Raw genomic sequence first — 20,580 nt, 5'->3', positions numbered from 1 at the left:
ATCTTTTAGCTCGATGATTCATTGTAATGGAGCTCGATACAAACGGCTTCCTGGCTTGTTCCAAAATTTCTTGAACGCGTCTTTGTGCTCTTTCAAGATGCATCTGGTACCAGGCCTTTAATTCAGGGAGCTGCATCGATGAAACGTTGTACTGTTTTTCGATGGAGATCTTCGGGTCTAAGCTGACAAACACACGTTGTGTTAGGATCCTCTTTTCTGTAAGGATGAATCCAGGAGCTTCTTGGATCATGATGCCAGAGGATGGTCCAGGCTCTGCGATCGGTTCCATCCGCATCTCGTGACACAGGAGTAATACGATCCAGACGATCGCCACATCCTTCTTGGACATCTTTCAGAACATGAATCCTTGTCTTAATATTCAAAAAGAAAAGAATAGTATGAGTATACGTACTTGTAATATCACTTGACATTAAAACATAACTATCCAATCTACCTATCGATATTGATATAGTTGCTGGATGGTATGGAAATTAATGACATGGATATACATTATCGCATAACATAACAACATTTCAAGTTGTATACGATACCACATTGTAGATTTTGATCTTCTGACTTCACACCGATGTTCAATCTTCTATCTCAGAATCATTATCTAGAATTCTTAACTGAGATCTAGGATGACAAACACGCAATTGGTTAATATGAACCCATTTTTCAACAAAATTACCATCTTTAGGAATCTTGATCTTATAGGCTACTGGTGAAATCTTGTCAATTATGACATATGGACCCTTCCAAGAAGGTAGAAACTTCTTTTCCTTCACTTGGTTTCGTGCAAAGTTATACAGATAAACTTGGTCGGAGATTTCATATTCTTTCTTAGTAGTCTTCAGATCATAGTAGGTTTTAGCACTGATTGCTGCTTTTCCTAGATTCTTTTGTGCAAAAGCAAATGCATATTGAAGATGTTTACGTAGATTTTCAACATACTGATGGGTTGTTGCAGCGTTGATCAAATTATGATCAGATGTGCGATATAGCAGATGTTGTGGTAAAATCATCTTTCTGCCTGTCATCAATTCAAAAGGTGACATCTTAGTGGCGGTACTAGGTGTAGCTCTAATAGCCATTAGAACTAAGGGCAATTTAACATCCCAGTCCTTGCCAGATTCTTTCACATACTTTTTGAGTATGTTTACTATGGACTGGTTATAACGCTCTACCCCTCCGCTAGAAGCTGCACGGTAGGCGATATGTAACTTGCGCTTCACACCTAGGATTTTCCACATTTTTGTCATCACTTCGCTTGTGAAATGACTTCCACGATCTGACTCGATTCTCTGAGGGAGGCCAAATCTGGAAAATACATGATTGATTAGTAATGCTGCACACACAGAACTAGTGTTCTCTCTGCATGGAATACATTCTACCCATTTGGTGAACATACATGTAACAGTTAACATATACTTGTTACCTCTTGAGGATCTAGTTACAGGTCCTATGAAATCGATTTGTATGTCAGACCAAGGTAGAGACATTCCTCGTTTCTGAAGTGGTGCACGATGAGTTGGAGCATGAGGTTGGAATTGCGGACAGATCAAACATCCTCGACAATAAGTTTGCACATCTCTTAGCATATGTGGCCAATAGGCATAATCACGCAGTATCTCGTAGGTGATCTTATCCCCACGATGACCAGATGTAGGTGCATCATGTGCGTGTTGCAACATTAAACCTCTAAAGGCGGTAGGAACTACCCATTGTTGTATGCCATGTTTGGATGTTCTGATCAGCAATCCATCCATCAAGTTGAATTGGACTTTATATCTCATCAAGATTCGCAAGTCTTCATTATCCTTACAATCATCATCAGTGATAGGATTGGCAATGGGATCTTTTATATACTCATAAAATCGACCAATAACGGGATCGTTCTTTTGACTAGTGATCAGATCCTCATTGGGAAATTCTTGACTCCATTGTGCAGTATTAAGGTCCACTTCATTTCTAGCTTGCTGTCTAGTTATGGCTTCAATCTGAATTGATCCAGTAAGATCATCAATGTTAAAAAGTTCTCCATTGATGGCTGCCTGTTTTGCTAATGAATCAGCCAAATCATTACCTTCTTTATCGATACTTTGTATCTTAGAATGGCCTTTGGTTTTCTTCCAATAAATGGTCAAACCATGTTTGATTACCAATTCATCAATTTCACAAAACAACTTACCATGCTTCACAGGTTTGTTGTTACTCCTCAGCATTTGGTTACGTTTCCAGCTAGGCAGATACTCGACAAAACTGTTGCGCACGTAGTTAGAATCCGTTATTATAACAAACTCTTTAATACCATATTCAATTGCCATTTGAATGGTTTTATATACGGCACAAAGTTCAGCTATCTGACTGCTTTTAGGACCAATGCTGTATCCTACAGATATATTTGGATAATCACCTGTCCAGGTGATTCCAATACCTGCAACCAATTTCTGTTCATTATCAACAGTGATATGATATGAACAACCATCTATGTATACACATGATAGTGGTCGACAATATTCCTCGTCATAAGCTTTATAAGGAGAAAGTAATTGTTCCTCTAGGAAATCATCTCCGGTAGAGTTATCATCCAGAGGTAGAGCAGCACAATCATGTAGATCTGCCAGTCCTTGGGCAACTACATTCTTCTTATTTTGATTATAACGGACTTCTAACGGCCATCCCTGTAAGAATAAAGTCCATGCAGTAATTCTACTGTTAGAAAGATTACCGTCTCGTATCCTGTCGCTCTGCAAATATTGTAGAGGTTGGTGAGCAGTTTCTACAATAATCTTCTCGCCGTGGATATAGCTCCGAAAATTCTGTAATGCCCATACCGTAGACAATAAAGCTTTCTCACAGTTGTTGAATTTCATTTCAACCGGTGACAAGGTTTTGCTTGCATATGCGATGACCTTGTTCAGATTGTCCTGTTTTTGATACAAAACCGCACTTATGCTTAAGTTAGTAAATCCTGTTTCCAGATAGAAAGGCTTACCTCCCTCTGGATATGCCAAACAGGGTGCCTGAGTGAGTTTTCTCCTCAGCTCAGCTATGGCTTTGTCCTGGGCTTCCCCCCAGTTCCATCTTACATCTTTCTTAAGCAGCTGTAAAAGAGGTTTTGTTATTTCTGCATAGTTATCAATAAACTTACGGGAATAATTAATCATTCCTAAGAACGATCTTAATTCTTTGACATTGGTAGGAGTTTTGGCATTCAGAACAGCTTCAACTTTCTTCTTCTGTGGACTTAATCCTTCAGAAGTTACCTCGTGTCCAAGGAAGTTGACTTTGGTACGACACCATTGGGCTTTCTGCAATGAGAGTTTAACTCCTGCCTCTCTTAATTGATTAAGAACATGTCGGATCTCCAAAATATGTTTATCAAAAGAAATACTTTTGAGTAAAATATCATCCACATAGGCCAAGGTTCCCCTTTCAAATGCATCAGGCATAACTTTATGCATGAATACAGCAAATTCATGACCAGAATTTATGTAACCAAAAGGCATCCGGGTCCAAGTATACTGCTGTTTTCCAAATGTAAAGGCCAACTTGTATTGGTCCTCCTTGTGTACCGGAATAGTCCAGTATCCCTGGGCACAATCTAGGGCAGTGAATATTTTGGATCCTTGCATTTGTACCAAGTATTGGTCTATGTAGGGTATAGGCCATCCAGACATATACACACGTTTATTTAGCTGTCTTAAATCAGCACACAAACGCCATTGACCATTAGGCTTCAGAATTCCTAGGATGGGGTTATTATACGAACTGTGTACTGAACGGATAATACCACGGTCCTTTAAATTCCGAATGATATCCTGTAGCGCATCATAGGACGCTAAAGGTAGTCTATATTGCTTGATACATACGGGTGGTAGATCGGGATCAGTCTGGATCCTAGCGACATGAAGGTTAGTAAAACCACAATCATAAGAATCTTTGGCAAAGATCTCTTGGAACTCCATTAGAATTTCCCTTAGCTGTTGACGTTCACTGTCATTAGAGCAAGCATCAGCCATGGATATCTGTTCTTCCACCCTTTCCTGAAATCCAGGAAAAACTTCAGGTTGACCTATTTCAAAGGATTCCTTAAGTTTAGAGGTTAGGTCCTCTCCAGGTGGATTAATTTTCTTTTGGTCATGATATTCTTGTTCATCAATTAGGTGGTCAAAGACGATGGAGGATTCTTCGATCCTGCACGAACCTTCACCTATATTGAAAGGATAAACAGATTGGATAGTGAATAAACCTTCTGGAATAGAATTAAACGTTTGTTCCACTATTTGTTCTTCTGTTAGATATTCTTCAGGAATGAGACCTATTACATGATTTTGAAATCCAAAAGTATAATATTCTGAATCCAATGCCAAACCTACAACAGTACCTTTGGATAAGGTAATATTATGAGGTGCAATGTTGTTTATAACAACATAAATAGGGTTTCCATGAATATTTACCATTGGTGTAGGTGTTACCATGATACCTAGCTGTTGCATCCGGTTGGATAAGCAGATAAATGCATTGGGATTTCTCAATCTCTGGCCTTTCTTAACCTGTATGGGTAGAAGAAAGTTACTGCTTCCTTGTGGAATGGTTACATCTTCAGGTACTTGAACACTGACTGCATATGGCAATAACTGTGCCGATTTCAGTGCTGCATCTTCCTCCTGAAATTCACAAGGATTGCCTTTTAACCTGGTCCAAAGATTAGAATTGATCAAATCCAGATGGATAGCAAAGCGATGTATGACATCATTGCCCACATAAATCTGGTAACGAGGTTCGTCCAACACCAGAAACAAATGTTTGGCTGTCTTATTTCCGATAGAAATAGATAATAAACATTTTGCAATAATATTATGGCTGTCCGATTCGCCGTCCAGATTATGGATCCACCTGTCTTGGGGAGAAAGATACCGGATCATTTTAGGATTAGCGATCTGCTTTAACAGACTTTTGCTGATATAGCTGTTTTCGATCTCCAAGTTTAGCTTGGCATTCTTACTTCTCCCTAGATCATTCACTTGAACAGGAAAAAAATAAATTGTTATTAACCCTTTCAATTTTGTCAAGGAATTGAACATGACTTGTTGATTCCACAGATTCCACATAATCCCTGCGAAGAGAAATGGTTAAAATATCGCCTTCCAGAGAGACATTTCGGATCCTCTCCGGTTGAACTTTTATGGAATGATCATCTGCAGGGGAAATAAAATCATTAACCTGCAAAACAGTAACATCAGATGACTGACTATTCCTAAAATGAATTTCAATTGAGTCCGGCCTTTCCTCAATCATATGGCAGTTACGCCTGGATTGCTGATGAGACTTATCATATGGAATGGGTACTTTGGTTTGTGACCATACAATCCCATTCACACAATCTATGATTACATTAAGTCTTCTGAGTATATCTATACCCAAAATCAATCGGTCATAGGGGAGATTTACCACTATTACCGGGTGTCTCAAGGTCTTATTACCTATGGTAAACTTTAACCAGGTAGAACCTACGACATGAAGGGAATTACCTCCAACACTCAGTAGAGTATTTGGAAAATCTCTTAGCTTCGGCTTTTCCGCTGCTAAGTCCATTACCTTCTGAAAGTACACATTTGACAATATAGTTGCCTGTGACCCAGTGTCAATTAACCCCATGAAGGGTTGTGGTAATGAATCCTGTACATTTACAGAAACATAATATCTTCCTTCATATTCTTCTAATTCACATAAGAACTTAGAATGTGTCAGCATATCACTTGTCTTCCATACGTTACCTGTCACGGCAGTAGTTCCAACCTGTACTGATGTATGCGCACTCTTACCCACTAGTTCTTCCTTCTCAGGAATGTCTTTAGCATTCAAGCTGTTACTAGCGGTCGGCATCTCATCGGTTAACTCCTTCAGAGCCGGTTCCTGGGAACTAGGTGCTTTTAAAGACAAGTTAGTTTGCGGACTCATTTGGTCTGGCTGCAATATAGAAGAAAAGGTTACAGACACGTCCCCCCTAGCCAAAAGTGGAGGGACCACGTAGGTTTTACCATCATTATTAACACAATCATCTGATAGATGATGAGGATCTGGAAGTAAAACAGGGTTAGGAATTATATCATCTGATACCCATCCCTGCATTGCCACATCGGCTTTAACTTCGTTATGATCTATTGCGGAGGAGCTGGCATAGTGACAGGACCTGCCCCTAAAAAAGGATTGGTGGTCGCTGTAGCCACAGTTTGACTTAATTTAGTCATTTGCTCCGTTAACAATTTGATTTGGTCACTCATTTGATTTACATGATGACGTAAATTGTTTTTCCCATTCCTGTACTGCCTGTTAGGGTTGGAGTTATTTGGCTGAGGCTGTTGGGAGTTATCAGACTCAGACTGACTGGATCTGTCCCTATTAGTCCTGTAAAATTTCCTCCTTGCCTGAGGGTTTTTCTTCCACTGGGAATTACCCTTCCTCCACTGTGGATTCTTTTTGGCAGTAGGACTTTTTCCTTTGTTATCCTGGGATTCCACATTAAGAGTTTTAGGCCTGACAACAGGTGAGGCTGTAGCCGATTCCTGTTTCTGAGGTTTTGGGGATTTAACCACCTCAGCATAGCTTCTCTTTTTCTGTGATTCTAAACCCAGATGGACTTGGGTTTCTGCCACCTCTTGTCCATGAAATTTCTGACTCTTTTTATCAGACAAATCATCATTGGCATGCAATACTGTATACAGTGTCATGCATTCATTAACAAGCCAGTCTAATGAGCAATCGCTATCATAATCTCTAGCAAGACTTGTCCGAATAGGAGAAGGCATTGCATAGAAGAAAAGATCACGGAATTCTCGAGAATCATATCTGGGCTTACGTTCTGTAAGAGAATAAGCGTTCTTTAGAACAGTTAAAAACTCTCTAGGACTTTGGTGAGGCCTACATTTCAGATTATACACAGCCTTTTTAGCAGCTGAGACAGTTTTATACTGTCCAAACTCTAACTTAATCTCATATTTCATTTTAGACCAAGAAAGGGTTCGCATACTTTGTAAACCTTCAAAGTAATGTCTGTGATGACTTGAAAAAGTCCACGACACATAGTGCTTCTTGTGGAAATCATCATCCATTCCCAAAAACTGCATTGCCCTTTCAAATGATTCTAAATGATCAGCGATATTAGCTGTGCCTTTTTTAGAAAATTCAGCAACAGTCTCCTTAAGGAATTTAATTACCTTAGGGGCATCATAGACAGGTACGGGTAATTTCTTAGTACCCTTTGTTGCTCCTTTAAAATTACGGGAGCGCCCGTCTGATCTGTGTGTTTTGGCCGAATTGGCACCTTGTAACATCACAGAGGGTTCGCCTGAAACATGACCTTCTGAATAAACGGAAGATTCACGATCGCTTTTATCACTCTCCTGATCAGAGTCAGAGGAATCGCGTGTATCAGACAATGTAACTTTCTCATTCCGCTGTGATTGGACAGAAGCCATCTGGTTAACCTGTTCTTGTAGAGTTTGTAATTGCTTACTTATACTCAGAACAGTAGACTCTGTTACGGTGGTGTGGGTTTTAACCCCTTCATCACCTTCATCATACAAAGATAGCTTAGGCATTTGCACACTATCCTGTTGAGACAATTGGGCTTGGAGTTCTCGTATCTCCCTACGACAATTATCCAGATCACACTGACAATCCGTTTCCCTGCTCTTAGCATCAAAGTACTGGCCATGAAGCGCCCAATGCTTATCAGTCAATTCATCAAGCTTTAGTCTCAACTGTTTGTTTTCTGCCTGGGTATCATTTAACTGATCCAGGGCTGCTTTAGAAGCATTCAACTCTTTCTGGAGACTAGACACTTCTTTTTCTCTAGTTTCACGATCTCGCAACAACTGAGAAGCCAATACAAAGAAATAGGGCCAAGATGAAAGGATTAACCCTTCTCGCTCCTTCAAATCAGATGTTTGAACAATGGTATTCAAATGTCCAACCAAGGGTGATCCTTCCGACCAGTCGTTAATTAGGGTCATTTGTACTTCATCCTTAAGGGATTGGAGCCACTCTCCATAATTCTCTTTGATTTTCATATTTTTATGATAACCTTTCATAACATCCTGTTTAATGTTATTAACATGTACCAGCATTTGTGCTTTATACAGCAAAACATCTTCACCAGAAGTAGCACTCGATTTGCTGGACACAGACATGTTTTATGCACTGATCAGTATACAATACACAGTACCAGAAATATACTATGTGAAACAACAGAAATTGACAACAACTACCGTATATCAATAATTTGAATTATTCTTTTACGTGAAATATCTCAGCAGTGCCTCCAAGTATGTTAGGGATATTAATGAGACAAAATAGGCAAAACCAATATTTTATCACACACGCAAAATAACGACGCTACCAAATATTGTAGTACCACATCCACAATATTAATTTAGGGAGATACCCTATATTTTATCTCCGATCCTAAATCCTTTCAGATCGCCGAAAATTATAATTCAAATTAGATATATATCACAACGATAATCAATCAAAAATATTATTTATTGTGAAGGCAATTTATAAAATCTATATATGAGTCAAACAGTGCAGAATACAAAATACAAAGTTCTTAAACATGTCAAATTGCAGTATATCCAAATACGGTATATTATCGAAAGTTATCAATATGAATTAATACTTTATGAGTCTAACACACAATTAATTTCCATTCCACTCAGCAACCAAAAATTGATAATAATCAGGGCAGTAATAAAAATATCACTATCTCTCTTATATATTAGTTCAACTAATATGACAAATTAAAATAATTTAATAATGTCTAAGAGTATTTAGTGAAGTTCCTAATAGATGCAAATAATGTCAAACTTCATCTACAGGTAAAAATACCTTTTCATTATTGTTATTATCACGGGTTATAAGCTGCAGTCTCACAAGCCGCCATATACAATAATGCCATATATTATTTCCCAGAAACAGGGAATTCTATATGAAGAAGACAAAATTCATCTCTATTCAGAATAATAAAACGATTATATTTACCACCACTTGTTGCTGTGATCCAACTGGTCCTTGTAGAAATTAATCCAGGTTCAGTGGCAAGAAATTGAATGGAAAGAATATCACTTTAGGTTAGAACTCAAAGTAACTCCAAGAGTGAAATATGGTGTCAGGATCTTAAAATTCCAATTCTCTGCGGTTTATTTGGTGAATCAGCCCGTCCGGGTCTATCTATCACAGGGTCAGTTCTTTTAAGGTCCGTTTCTTAGGTGAGAGTCCTTAATTATTAAAAACCTTAGCTTTTAAAGACAGGGCTTATTATCATAGCCTCCACCTCTTGATTGGAATTCTCCAATCATAACAGTGGGTTTTACCCATTAAAATTAGGATTTCTACTCATATTTACACCATTGTAATTTCTTACTTTACCTGTGAGAGACGCTCTGGTCTAAGAATTAACTTAAAACCATTACATATGTGTTTGGAATTTATCCTTGGTCACCCTTATCACCAGGTGTTACCTCCTAGATAGTAACTCAGGACTTGGTAGTCTTACCATGTATCCCCCATACGAATTCACGTTCCCAAGGATATGCAGCGTCTACTCCTTAACTTTCTCATGGAAGATGATATTAATTGTATCATACTTACTGAAACATCTATATACATGAATACTTCTTTGTTCTCAATTATAGAGAGAACAAGGACAAAAAGAAATAATCACTACATGATTAAGTAAAATAAAATGGCTCTGACTCCATTTTGTGTTCATGTAAAATACAGAATATATGGAATACATGTTTTCTATGATAAAATATCTGACATTATAGCATTATACATGGTCCGGGATCAGTATGGAGCTGTCCGTAGGGGCTGTGCTGAACGTTACTGATCCTTATAGCATTATATACGGTCAGGGATCAGTATGGAGCTGTCCATAGGGGCTGTGCTGAATGTTACTGATCCTTATAGCATTATATACAGTCAGGGATCAGTATGGAGCTGTCCATAGGGGCTGTGCTGAATGTTACTAATCCTTATAGCATTATATATGGTCCGGGATCAGTATGGAGCTGTCCATAGGGGCTGTGCTGAACGTTACTGATCCTTATACTATTATATAGGGTCCGGGATCAATATGGAGCTGTCCGTAGGGGCTGTGCTGAACGTTACTGATCCTTATAGCATTATATAGGGTCAGGGATCAGTATGGAGCTGTCCGTAGGGGCTGTGCTGAACGTTACTGATCCTTATACCATTATATAGGGTCCGGGATCAGTATGGAGCTGTCCATAGGGGCTGTGCTGAACGTTACTGATCCTTATACCATTATATAGGGTCCGGGATCAGTATGGAGCTGTCCATAGGGGCTGTGCTGAATGTTACTGATCCTTATAGCATTATATACAGTCAGGGATCAGTATGGAGCTGTCCATAGGGGCTGTGCTGAATGTTACTAATCCTTATAGCATTATACATGGTCCGGGATCAGTATGGAGCTGTCCGTAGGGGCTGTGCTGAACGTTACTGATCCTTATAGCATTATATACGGTCAGGGATCAGTATGGAGCTGTCCATAGGGGCTGTGCTGAATGTTACTGATCCTTATAGCATTATATACAGTCAGGGATCAGTATGGAGCTGTCCATAGGGGCTGTGCTGAATGTTACTAATCCTTATAGCATTATATATGGTCCGGGATCAGTATGGAGCTGTCCATAGGGGATGTGCTGAACGTTACTGATCCTTATACTATTATATAGGGTCCGGGATCAATATGGAGCTGTCCGTAGGGGCTGTGCTGAACGTTACTGATCCTTATAGCATTATATAGGGTCAGGGATCAGTATGGAGCTGTCCGTAGGGGCTGTGCTGAACGTTACTGATCCTTATAGCATTATATAGGGTCCGGGATCAGTATGGAGCTGTCCATAGGGGCTGTGCTGAACGTTACTGATCCTTATACCATTATATAGGGTCCGGGATCAGTATGGAGCTTTCCATAGGGGCTGTGCTGAATGTTACTGATCCTTATAGCATTATATACAGTCAGGGATCAGTATGGAGCTGTCCATAGGGGCTGTGCTGAACGTTACTGATCCTTATAGCATTATATATGGTCCGGGATCAGTATGGAGCTGTCCATAGGGGCTGTGCTGAATGTTACTGATCCTTATAGCATTATATACAGTCAGGGATCAGTATGGAGCTGTCCATAGGGGCTGTGCTGAATGTTACTAATCCTTATAGCATTATACATGGTCCGGGATCAGTATGGAGCTGTCCGTAGGGGCTGTGCTGAACGTTACTGATCCTTATAGCATTATATACGGTCAGGGATCAGTATGGAGCTGTCCATAGGGGCTGTGCTGAATGTTACTGATCCTTATAGCATTATATACAGTCAGGGATCAGTATGGAGCTGTCCATAGGGGCTGTGCTGAATGTTACTAATCCTTATAGCATTATATATGGTCCGGGATCAGTATGGAGCTGTCCATAGGGGCTGTGCTGAACGTTACTGATCCTTATACTATTATATAGGGTCCGGGATCAATATGGAGCTGTCCGTAGGGGCTGTGCTGAACGTTACTGATCCTTATAGCATTATATAGGGTCAGGGATCAGTATGGAGCTGTCCGTAGGGGCTGTGCTGAACGTTACTGATCCTTATACCATTATATAGGGTCCGGGATCAGTATGGAGCTGTCCATAGGGGCTGTGCTGAATGTTACTGATCCTTATAGCATTTTATACAGTCAGGGATCAGTATGGAGCTGTCCATAGGGGCTGTGCTGAACGTTACTGATCCTTATAGCATTATATATGGTCCGGGATCAGTATGGAGCTGTCCATAGGGGCTGTGCTGAATGTTACTGATCCTTATAGCATTATATACAGTCAGGGATCAGTATGGAGCTGTCCATAGGGGCTGTGCTGAATGTTACTAATCCTTATAGCATTATATAAGGTCCGGGATCAGTATGGAGCTGTCCGTAGGGGCTGTGCTGAACGTTACTGATCCTTATAGCATTATATACGGTCAGGGATCAGTATGGAGCCGTCCATAGGGGCTGTGCTGAATGTTACTGATCCTTATAGCATTATATACAGTCAGGGATCAGTATGGAGCTGTCCATAGGAGCTGTGCTGAATGTTACTAATCCTTATAGCATTATATATGGTCCGGGATCAGTATGGAGCTGTCCATAGGGGCTGTGCTGAACGTTACTGATCCTTATACTATTATATAGGGTCCGGGATCAATATGGAGCTGTCCGTAGGGGCTGTGCTGAACGTTACTGATCCTTATAGCATTATATATGGTCTGAGATCAGTATGGAGCTGTCCATAGGGGCTGTGCTGATTTTTCTAGTAACAAACATGTTGTTGTTGTTGTTGTTGTTGTTATAGAATAAGGCTTGGTACGGGGCCGTGCATGTTTATGAACGCTGCTCTGCTATACATACACACATAACATGTGAGTGTAAGCCTGCGGGCCGAGCTCTCTAAAGTTGAGTGATGCTTTCCTGCGACCCCCGATGAATGCGGCTGAATGATTTATCTGCCCGCAGGCGGCCCTCATGGGTGGCACCACCATGGTCATCGGACACGTCTTACCCGACAGGGACATCTCTCTGCTGGACGCTTACGAGAAGTGCCGCAGCCTGGCGGACCCCAAGGTTTGCTGCGACTACGCCCTGCACATGGGGGTCACCTGGTGGGGCCCGAAGGTATGTTGCGCCCCCCGTAGGCTTGCGGCCGTTGCCGGGTACCACGCGCAGGCTGTGTTTCCGTGTGACTCTTTGTCGCTCCCGCAGGTGAGGGCAGAGATGGAGACCTTGGTGCGTGAGAAAGGCGTGAACTCCTTCCAGATGTTCATGGCGTATAAGGATCAGTACATGCTGCGCGACAACGAGCTCTACCAGGTCTTCCGACACTGCAAGGACATCGGCGCCGTGGCACGAGTCCACGCAGAGAATGGCGACCTGGTGGCCGAGGTAAGGACTCTGTACCTTTTACTGCAGGCAGCTTAACATTTTCCATCTGCTTCCCAAGTTCTCCAGATGTTCTCCCGGCCCTGATCGATGGCAGGCTTGGCCCCCGGCCACCAGGCCCATCTAGTCTGACCATAAGAGATGCCCACCAGTGTTCTCCAGTCATTAACTGGTGGCCTTTCGTGTCTTGTCACAGGGCGCTAAGGAGACTCTGGAGCTCGGAATCACCGGCCCCGAAGGGATTGAGATCAGCCGACCCGAAGAGGTAAACATTGGACCTTCTCCCAAAATGCCTGCCGCCCGTAGACTGTGCCCAGAGCGTACATCGCCTCGCCCGCGGCGCTCGCAGGGGTCGGGAGCGTGAAACTTCCCAATGGTGTCTGCTCGGGACGGGCTGAGTTGAGTCAAACTGAGATCCGAGTCGAGCTGCTCAGCCCAACTCAGCTGGAAGCGAGTGATTGGTCCATTCGCTAAATCCATGGCCGAGCTGGCCGTGCTTCACCTCATATAAACGCGCGGCGTCTCACGAGACCGCGGTCTGATCATTGCCGTGTTCTCCTTTCACAGCTGGAAGCAGAGGCCGTGCACCGAGCGATAACCATCGCTAACCGGGTAAGGTCTCGAGGGGAGCGGATGTGAGGGCCGGTGTCTGCCAGCGTCTGTCTATCAATGTACCTTTTCATCATAACTGCTTCCTCTCTGCTGGCGGCTCTCCGTTTTTCAGTATCTCTTTTTGCTGGTGTCTGTCTCTTCCCCAGTGTCTGTCTCTCTGCTGACGGCTGTCTCTTCCCCAGTGTCTGTCTGCTGGTGTCTGTCTCTTCCCCAGTGTCTGTCTGTCTGCTGGTGTCTCTCTTCCCCAGTGTCTATCTGTCTGCTGGTGTCTGTCTCTTCCCCAGTGTCTGTCTCTCTGCTGGTGTCTGTCTGTCTGCTGGTGTCTGTCACTTCCCCAGTGTCTGTCTCTCTGCTGGTGTCTGTCTCTTCCCCAGTGTCTGTCTCTCTGCTGGTGTCTGTCTCTCTGCTGGCGGCTGTCTCTCTGCTGGTGTCTGTCTCTCTGCTGGTGTCTGTCTCTGCTGGTGTAGCTGCCGCTGTATGGCTGTCTTTGTGCGGTCTGTTACTCCGCAGTGTTCGGGGGGTTACTGGTGTTACTGGTCCCAGTCTCAGGGGAACTGGTTTGTATCGGTGTCATCTGCCACATGGCTTGCAGTGAGAACATTTTATTTTTCCTCCCCAGACTTTTTGTCCGTTGTATTTGGTGAACGTCTCCAGCATTTCAGCTGGTGATGTCGTCGCGGCGGCCAAGATGCAAGGTGAGATATTACTGCTTCCGGTCAGGGAAGCTGCAGCTCCAGAGCGTTCCAAATAACTGACAGAAAAAGCACTAAAAACCGCCCGCGTGGAGCCGGACGTGACCCGAAATAACCTTTCCCCTCAGGTAAAATCGTGTACGGAGAGACCACGACGGCCCACGCCACCCTGAACGGTCTGCACTACTATCACCAGGAGTGGTCCCACGCGGCAGCCTACGTCACCGCCCCCCCGCTGCGGCTGGACGCCAACACGCCCAACTACCTCATGAGTCTTCTGGCTAAGTAAGCGGCCGTCGGCGCGGCCCGGTGTCTCCCCGGCCACCGGCTCCCGAGAAACACAAACCGGGGAGGATTTTCTCTCCTTTTTATCTCCTTATTTATCAACATTTTGCTCTTTTTGCTTCTCTCTTGATTTGACGATTACATGCGCAAGCAGTTTGCCTATTTATGTGTAAGCGGTTTGCTAATCAAACGTGTAAGCGGTTTCCCGAGTACACGTGTAAGCGGTTTCCCGAGTACACGTGTAAGCGGTTTCCCGAGTACACGTGTAAGCGGTTTCCGGAGTACACGTGTAAGCGGTTTCCCGAGTACACGTGTAAGCGGTTTCCCGAGTACACGTGTAAGCGGTTTCCCGAGTACACGTGTAAACAGTTAGGATACGTCTTGTTGCGTTTCAGTGACACGCTCAACGTGGTGTCCTCAGACCACAGAACCTTCACTACCAAACAGAAAGCCATGGGCAAGGAGGACTTCACCAAGATCCCCCATGGAGTGGGAGGCGTGCAGGACCGCATGAGCGTCATCTGGGAGAGAGGAGTGGTGCGTACCCGTCCTCCACACCCACCCCCCATACCCATCCTCTATACCTGTCCCCCTTACCCGTCTTCCACACCCATCCCCACACCTGGCCTCCATACCCATCCTCCACACCCGTCCTCCATACCCATCCCCCATACCCATCCTCCACACCCGTCCTCCATACCCATCCTCCACACCCGTCCTCCATACCTGTCCTCTATACCCATCCCCCATACCCGTCCTCCACACCCAATTCCCCTGGTTTTAGGTCTCAAACCTGCCCTGTTTGCTCCCAGCACCCCTGTCCTGTTTGGTCCAGACCCTCCCCGTCCTGTTAAATCTCAGCACTCCCCGCCCTCTAGCTCTGCGCATGTACCGTATATAAGGGAGATTCTTTGTCTAGTGGGTGGGGGGCTTCTGATAATAAATTTGCTGTCTCTTCCCCACAGATTGGAGGGAAAATGGACGAGAATCGCTTTGTGGCGGTGACGAGTTCCAACGCAGCCAAGATTCACAATATGTACCCCCGTAAAGGGCGCATTATCCCGGGCGCTGATGCCGACGTGGTGGTCTGGGACCCAGAGGCCGCCAAGTAAGTGACCCCGTTTGGTGATCTGATGATGCAGTCGTCTGTCTTGAAGCAGCGAGAGAGCGTGACGTGGCCAGGTTAATGTTCCAGATGCCCCAAGAACCAACCCAACCCCCCCCAAAAGAACAGAGGAGCCGTTTAGTGGCAGGAGGAGCCGCTGGTTGCACCCAGGGGGGTGCTGGGCCCCGGTATTTATGTTTTGTCTGACGGTGTTAATCCCCCCCCCCCAGGACTCTGTCGGCCGGCAACCAGGTGCAGGGTGGAGACGTGAATCTGTACGAGAACATGAGATGTCACGGCGTGGCTCTCGTCACCATCAGCCGCGGCCGCGTGGTCTACGAGAACGGAGCGTTCATGTGCGCCGAGGGATCGGGCGAGTTCTACCCCATGAGGACCTACCCGGACTTCCTGTACAAGAAGATGATCCAGAAGGAGAAGGTGACGGAAGAGAGGAGCATTTCCTTTCTACTATAACACAGCTTCAGTGTGTCTGCCATGTTGTTTTTAACCCTGTATGCATTAAGGACGGGGCCCTTAAATGATTATGCTCGGGGCCCATAAAAGCTTACAGCCACCACCAATGAGCAGCCAGCGAGGGAGCACCGGGGGGGGGGCAGAGTCAGTGCGGGAGCACCGGGGGGGGGCAGAGTCAGTGCGGGAGCACCGGGGGGGGCAGAGTCAGTGCGGGAGCACCGGGGGGGGGCAGAGTCAGTGCGGGAGCACCGGGGGGACTTTAAACCCAAATAACTAAAAACCAGAGTAGTTTATGAAGGTAAATGAAAAGCCTGACTGTTTTTTTCCTTTGTTTTAGACTTTAAGTCTTAAATGTGTGGATCGCACTCCGTATCAGGGGGACGTGGCCGTCGTGGTGCATGCTGGGAAAAAGGAATCGGGCAGCCCGCTGGCAGACACTCCGACTCGGCCGACCACTCGTCACGGCGGCATGCGGGATCTCCACGAGTCCGGCTTCAGCCTTTCTGGTGAGACGGGGGTACAGGCTGGGGGAGAAATGCCCCGCTCAGGGCGGGGGTGGTAATTATAAAGTGGGATTAACGGGCAGTTCTTTTTTGGGGGGGAGGGGGCAAATGTCTGTTTTTTAGAAGTGGTCGTCGAGTCCGGCGGCTTATCTTCACAATTAGGAAACAGAGACACCAGGCCCCCCCGGGGGGTGTCTAATGCCGCGTGCTGAGTGTCTCTCGTTTGCTTGCAGGCGCTCAGATCGATGACCATGTCCCAAAGCGAGCCTCGGCCCGGATCCTCGCGCCTCCCGGTGGAAGATCCAGCGGGATCTGGTAATCCGCATCAAACCGACCCATGTTTGCCCTCGACTCCCGTCTCCAGGTCCTTTAACGTCCCGCTCCCGGGGGAGGGGAGTCCAGCACTGCTGCACCCAGCTCACACTCACCACGTACACTCACCCGTCTTGTGTGTCAAGAGAACAGAAGGATCCACTCACCTCGCCGTCCAGGGCAGCTTCATGAACGCTGAGCTGAGCTTCGAAATCCCGCGAGTAACCGCTCAGATCCAGCGTCCGCCGTCTCACTCCCTTCGTTAGAGTAGCCGTAGGTCCTCCATGTTTGGGGTAGCCAGGCCGTAGTGTTTGTGGAAAGATGTCCCACCGGTACGTGGCTGGGCGTCCGTGAGGTGGACCCCGTCCGTCTTCGTAGCGATGAGATCCTGGCTCGTTGATGTCTGATTCTTGGTGACCGGACTCTGTGAAACGCGCGGGGAGGCAGCTTATCTTCCGCTACGTTGCATTCCGGTGGCCGCGTCGCGTTCTGCGCCAGTCTGTCCCGCTGCGTCTCACTAGCCAGTACTTCCACGTTCCGTGCGAGACCAGGAAGCAGGGATGTCTCGGCAGCTCGGTGAATCTGTTACACGTCTCTCACATGATACACGCCACATTCTACATGCCACATTCTATGGCCGCTTATCCCGTAGGACGTGATGGACAGCCACAGAACCTTCCAGAACCTCAGAGGTCCGATCTTCACCATGAAGCCACGTATCTAAACAACGAAGCTCCCTCAGAATGATTTGTCCGTCGGTGGCCCCGGGTGAATGCCGCGTGCCTCCCGCCGGGCACAGATCCTTCCAGAACACGCGATTTAGACGTTTTGCCCCACTTTTTCCTCGCTTCTAGGAGATCCGCGTGCCTCCCCCTGGCCTCCCAAACACTTCAGTGCAAGGCGTGTGGTTGAGTATGGGTTGGAGCGGTGATGGCGGTCACCCGTGTGCGGAAGGGCAAATTGTTTAATTACCCCTCCGGGTTGTTTCTGCTTGTTTGAAGTTGTTAGCCCCCCCCGGAGCATTGTGCGCGTCTGTGTGCTTCGTGCGCGTGTGTGTGTTTCGTGCGTGTTGTGATAGGTCCGCCGCGTGCCGTGGGGTCGTCTGTGGAGAATGTTTCCGTTGTACAGTATTTCCATGATATTTTCTATTTTATTTATTTATTTATTTTTCGGCGTGGGGCGGCGAACGCCACGGACAAGCAAAAAAAAAAAAACCCCAACCACACGGAGTGCATCTCTGTCCCCCGCTCCCGCCGAGACGCTTCTCCCCGCCGTAATGGTGCTAAGAGTGAGTTGCACTAACCCCGACAGACCTGCCCCCACCCCCCCTCGCTTCCCTTCCATTACCCCTCCAGCTGTTTTTGTGAGTTTGTGAGCCACTTAAACCCTGCTTGTCCAACAACGTGGCTCGTTCAGCGCTGGGGGAAAAACAGTGGATTCTGGTTCAACTTTTCATTAAACTGTGAATTCTTCAAATATCTTCTGCGTTCGTGCCTTTTTCTTTTCGCCATCGAGTACAGAACGGGTAAAATTATTCCTTTCATTGGGAATTTACACGGTTCTTGTGATTTAACCCCTTCGCAACCAATAATGTTCCAGGCAGGTCATAAAAAGGCATCCCTACGGGACCAGTGACATGCCTGGTACGTCATCTTTAAAAAAATAAATATATATATATATATATATATATACATATATTTTTTTTTTAACCTGATCCCAAGGCGTTAATTGTTGTGTTTCTTTTTAACTATATATATAAAAATATATAGTGGGGAATTAGGTTTAGGTAGGGGTTAAATAAAAAAAATATATATATATATAAAATAACGTATTTGCTTGATTATAAGACAAGGTTATTTTCAGAGCAAATGCTTTGAAAAATATCCCTCGTCTTAAATTCGAGGTCGTCCTCAAATAGACATCTGACTACAAGACTAAGATCTAGACAAATCCCCCCCCCCCGATCCTTCTCTCTGGCAGCCAACCTCCGCTGCTGCTGGCGGCACTTCCTCTGGGGCTTCTATGACGGAGCGCCGACGTCACATGACCTTCCAGTGCCCATTCATAGCAGCCCCCGCGGAAGTACCAGCAGCAGCAGCGGAGGTTGTCTGTGTGCATCCTGCAGACCTCCACCGGCTGCCAGAGAGGAGGATCCCCCCGCAGCGCTGCAGGAGACCCGGATCCTCCTCTCTGCCAGCCAGGGAATGTTGGCAAATAAAAGGAAATAAAAATGAAAAAAAATTCTCAATCATAGTTTTTATTAAATATGAAAAAAATAGTTTAGATGAATTAACATTTACTGGTAAAACATTTTTCCTATAGGGTAGTCTTATATTCAGGCTTTTTCTTTTTTTTCCAAAATTAATAGTTGACTTTTGGGGGGTCGTCTTATAATCGAGCAAATATGGTAATTCTAAATCATTTATACTCGATGTGGATAATTTATATATCTGAAATAAAAAATAAATAAAAACTTAAATCCCATATTTTAAAAAATTGTATTCATACAAAAAATTGTCTTGAATATATAAATATGGGAAAAAAAAATTAAAATAATATGTGAGGGGGAAAAAAAAGAGGGAAATAACAACAAAATAAATACATGGATCAGCTGTACGCGGGGGGATTCCGGCTGCAGCTGCGCGGAGCGGCCGGGAGTGACGCTCTGCGAGTGACGCTCGCGCTCTGTATATAAGCAGCGGGTCCCTTTAAAGCTGCCGTTCCACTTGTTAAGCTTTCATTCCTGGAGTCTAACGTTTGCGCTTCGTTAACGCCACCAGCTTTAGTGGTTTTTTTGGTTTCTATGGCAACAGCCAATCAATGTCTACCCTGTGAGGGGTCCGGGCGCTCCGCAGGGGCCGCGAATGGTTTAGTTCCATTCGGGGCGATCGTTGCGTAACTCTTCATGGAGGTTTGGGTGAGGGTGGCCCGTGTAGGCCGCTGGGTTCGGGGAATGGAGCGCCGTCGGAAACCCGTTCCTCCTTCTGCTCGACACGCAGGACCCGACGTACATCGCAGACGGGGGCCACTCCGTTTATAAAGCCGTTCCCGTGCTGTTTCTATACACATTATCGGGGCTTTTAGGGCTGTAGAACCCTGCGAACCCCTCATACCCCGCAAACATTCTGACCTCCTAGAAAAGAGGGGCATCAGGGGAGGAGAGAGGGGTAAAGGGGGGCACAGGATTGGAAAGAGAGATAATAGGGGTTTGGGGGAGGGACTCGACATGCTGATCAGGGACACTTGGCAGGTAAGCACTGGCCAGACCCGGGAAGTTGTCAGGTATGTGCGTTGGTTCTGAGGAGTGGGAGTTTTTGCCCCAAGGCCTAGGGGCAGCTGCACCCCCTGTTACCCCTCGGGCCCCCTCTGCAACCCGTTCCCCCCCTCTGCAACGCGTTCCCCCCCTCTGCAACGCGTTCCTCACATGCCCCGCCCCCCCTATTATCTGTCCTGCCCCACTCGCTCTCACTATTTGCCCCCATTGCCCCCCTCTCCCCGGCCTCTCCATCCCCGTCTCTTTCACTCTACCTGTCATCTCCCCCTCCCCTACCCGCCAGGCCGCGCATGCGCAGTGCGTTCAGACAGTGTTTGCT

At 45.5% G+C, this 20,580-nt stretch overlaps 1 protein-coding gene across 1 annotated transcript in view; it reads left to right on the top strand.

Annotated features, from left to right (window-relative positions):
• DPYSL5 (dihydropyrimidinase like 5) overlaps positions 1–17,214 on the top strand; it is a 30,503-nt gene extending 13,289 nt beyond the window's left edge. The window contains exons 3-13 of the mRNA XM_053459002.1: positions 12,582–12,740; positions 12,828–13,007; positions 13,201–13,269; positions 13,572–13,616; positions 14,236–14,311; positions 14,437–14,593; positions 14,989–15,130; positions 15,559–15,701; positions 15,929–16,136; positions 16,510–16,678; positions 16,909–17,214. Coding sequence (XP_053314977.1) covers positions 12,582–12,740; positions 12,828–13,007; positions 13,201–13,269; positions 13,572–13,616; positions 14,236–14,311; positions 14,437–14,593; positions 14,989–15,130; positions 15,559–15,701; positions 15,929–16,136; positions 16,510–16,678; positions 16,909–16,994 — 1,434 coding nt within the window. The 3' untranslated portion in view covers positions 16,995–17,214. The remainder of the gene's footprint in view (positions 1–12,581; positions 12,741–12,827; positions 13,008–13,200; positions 13,270–13,571; positions 13,617–14,235; positions 14,312–14,436; positions 14,594–14,988; positions 15,131–15,558; positions 15,702–15,928; positions 16,137–16,509; positions 16,679–16,908) is intronic.
• The last annotated feature ends 3,366 nt before the right edge of the window (positions 17,215–20,580 follow it).

This window comes from Spea bombifrons, chromosome 3, assembly GCF_027358695.1.
Source record: "Spea bombifrons isolate aSpeBom1 chromosome 3, aSpeBom1.2.pri, whole genome shotgun sequence".
NCBI lineage: Eukaryota > Metazoa > Chordata > Amphibia > Anura > Pelobatidae > Spea > Spea bombifrons.
Note: the sequence above shows the minus strand (reverse complement) of the source record. Positions and strands in the feature narration are given on the sequence as shown.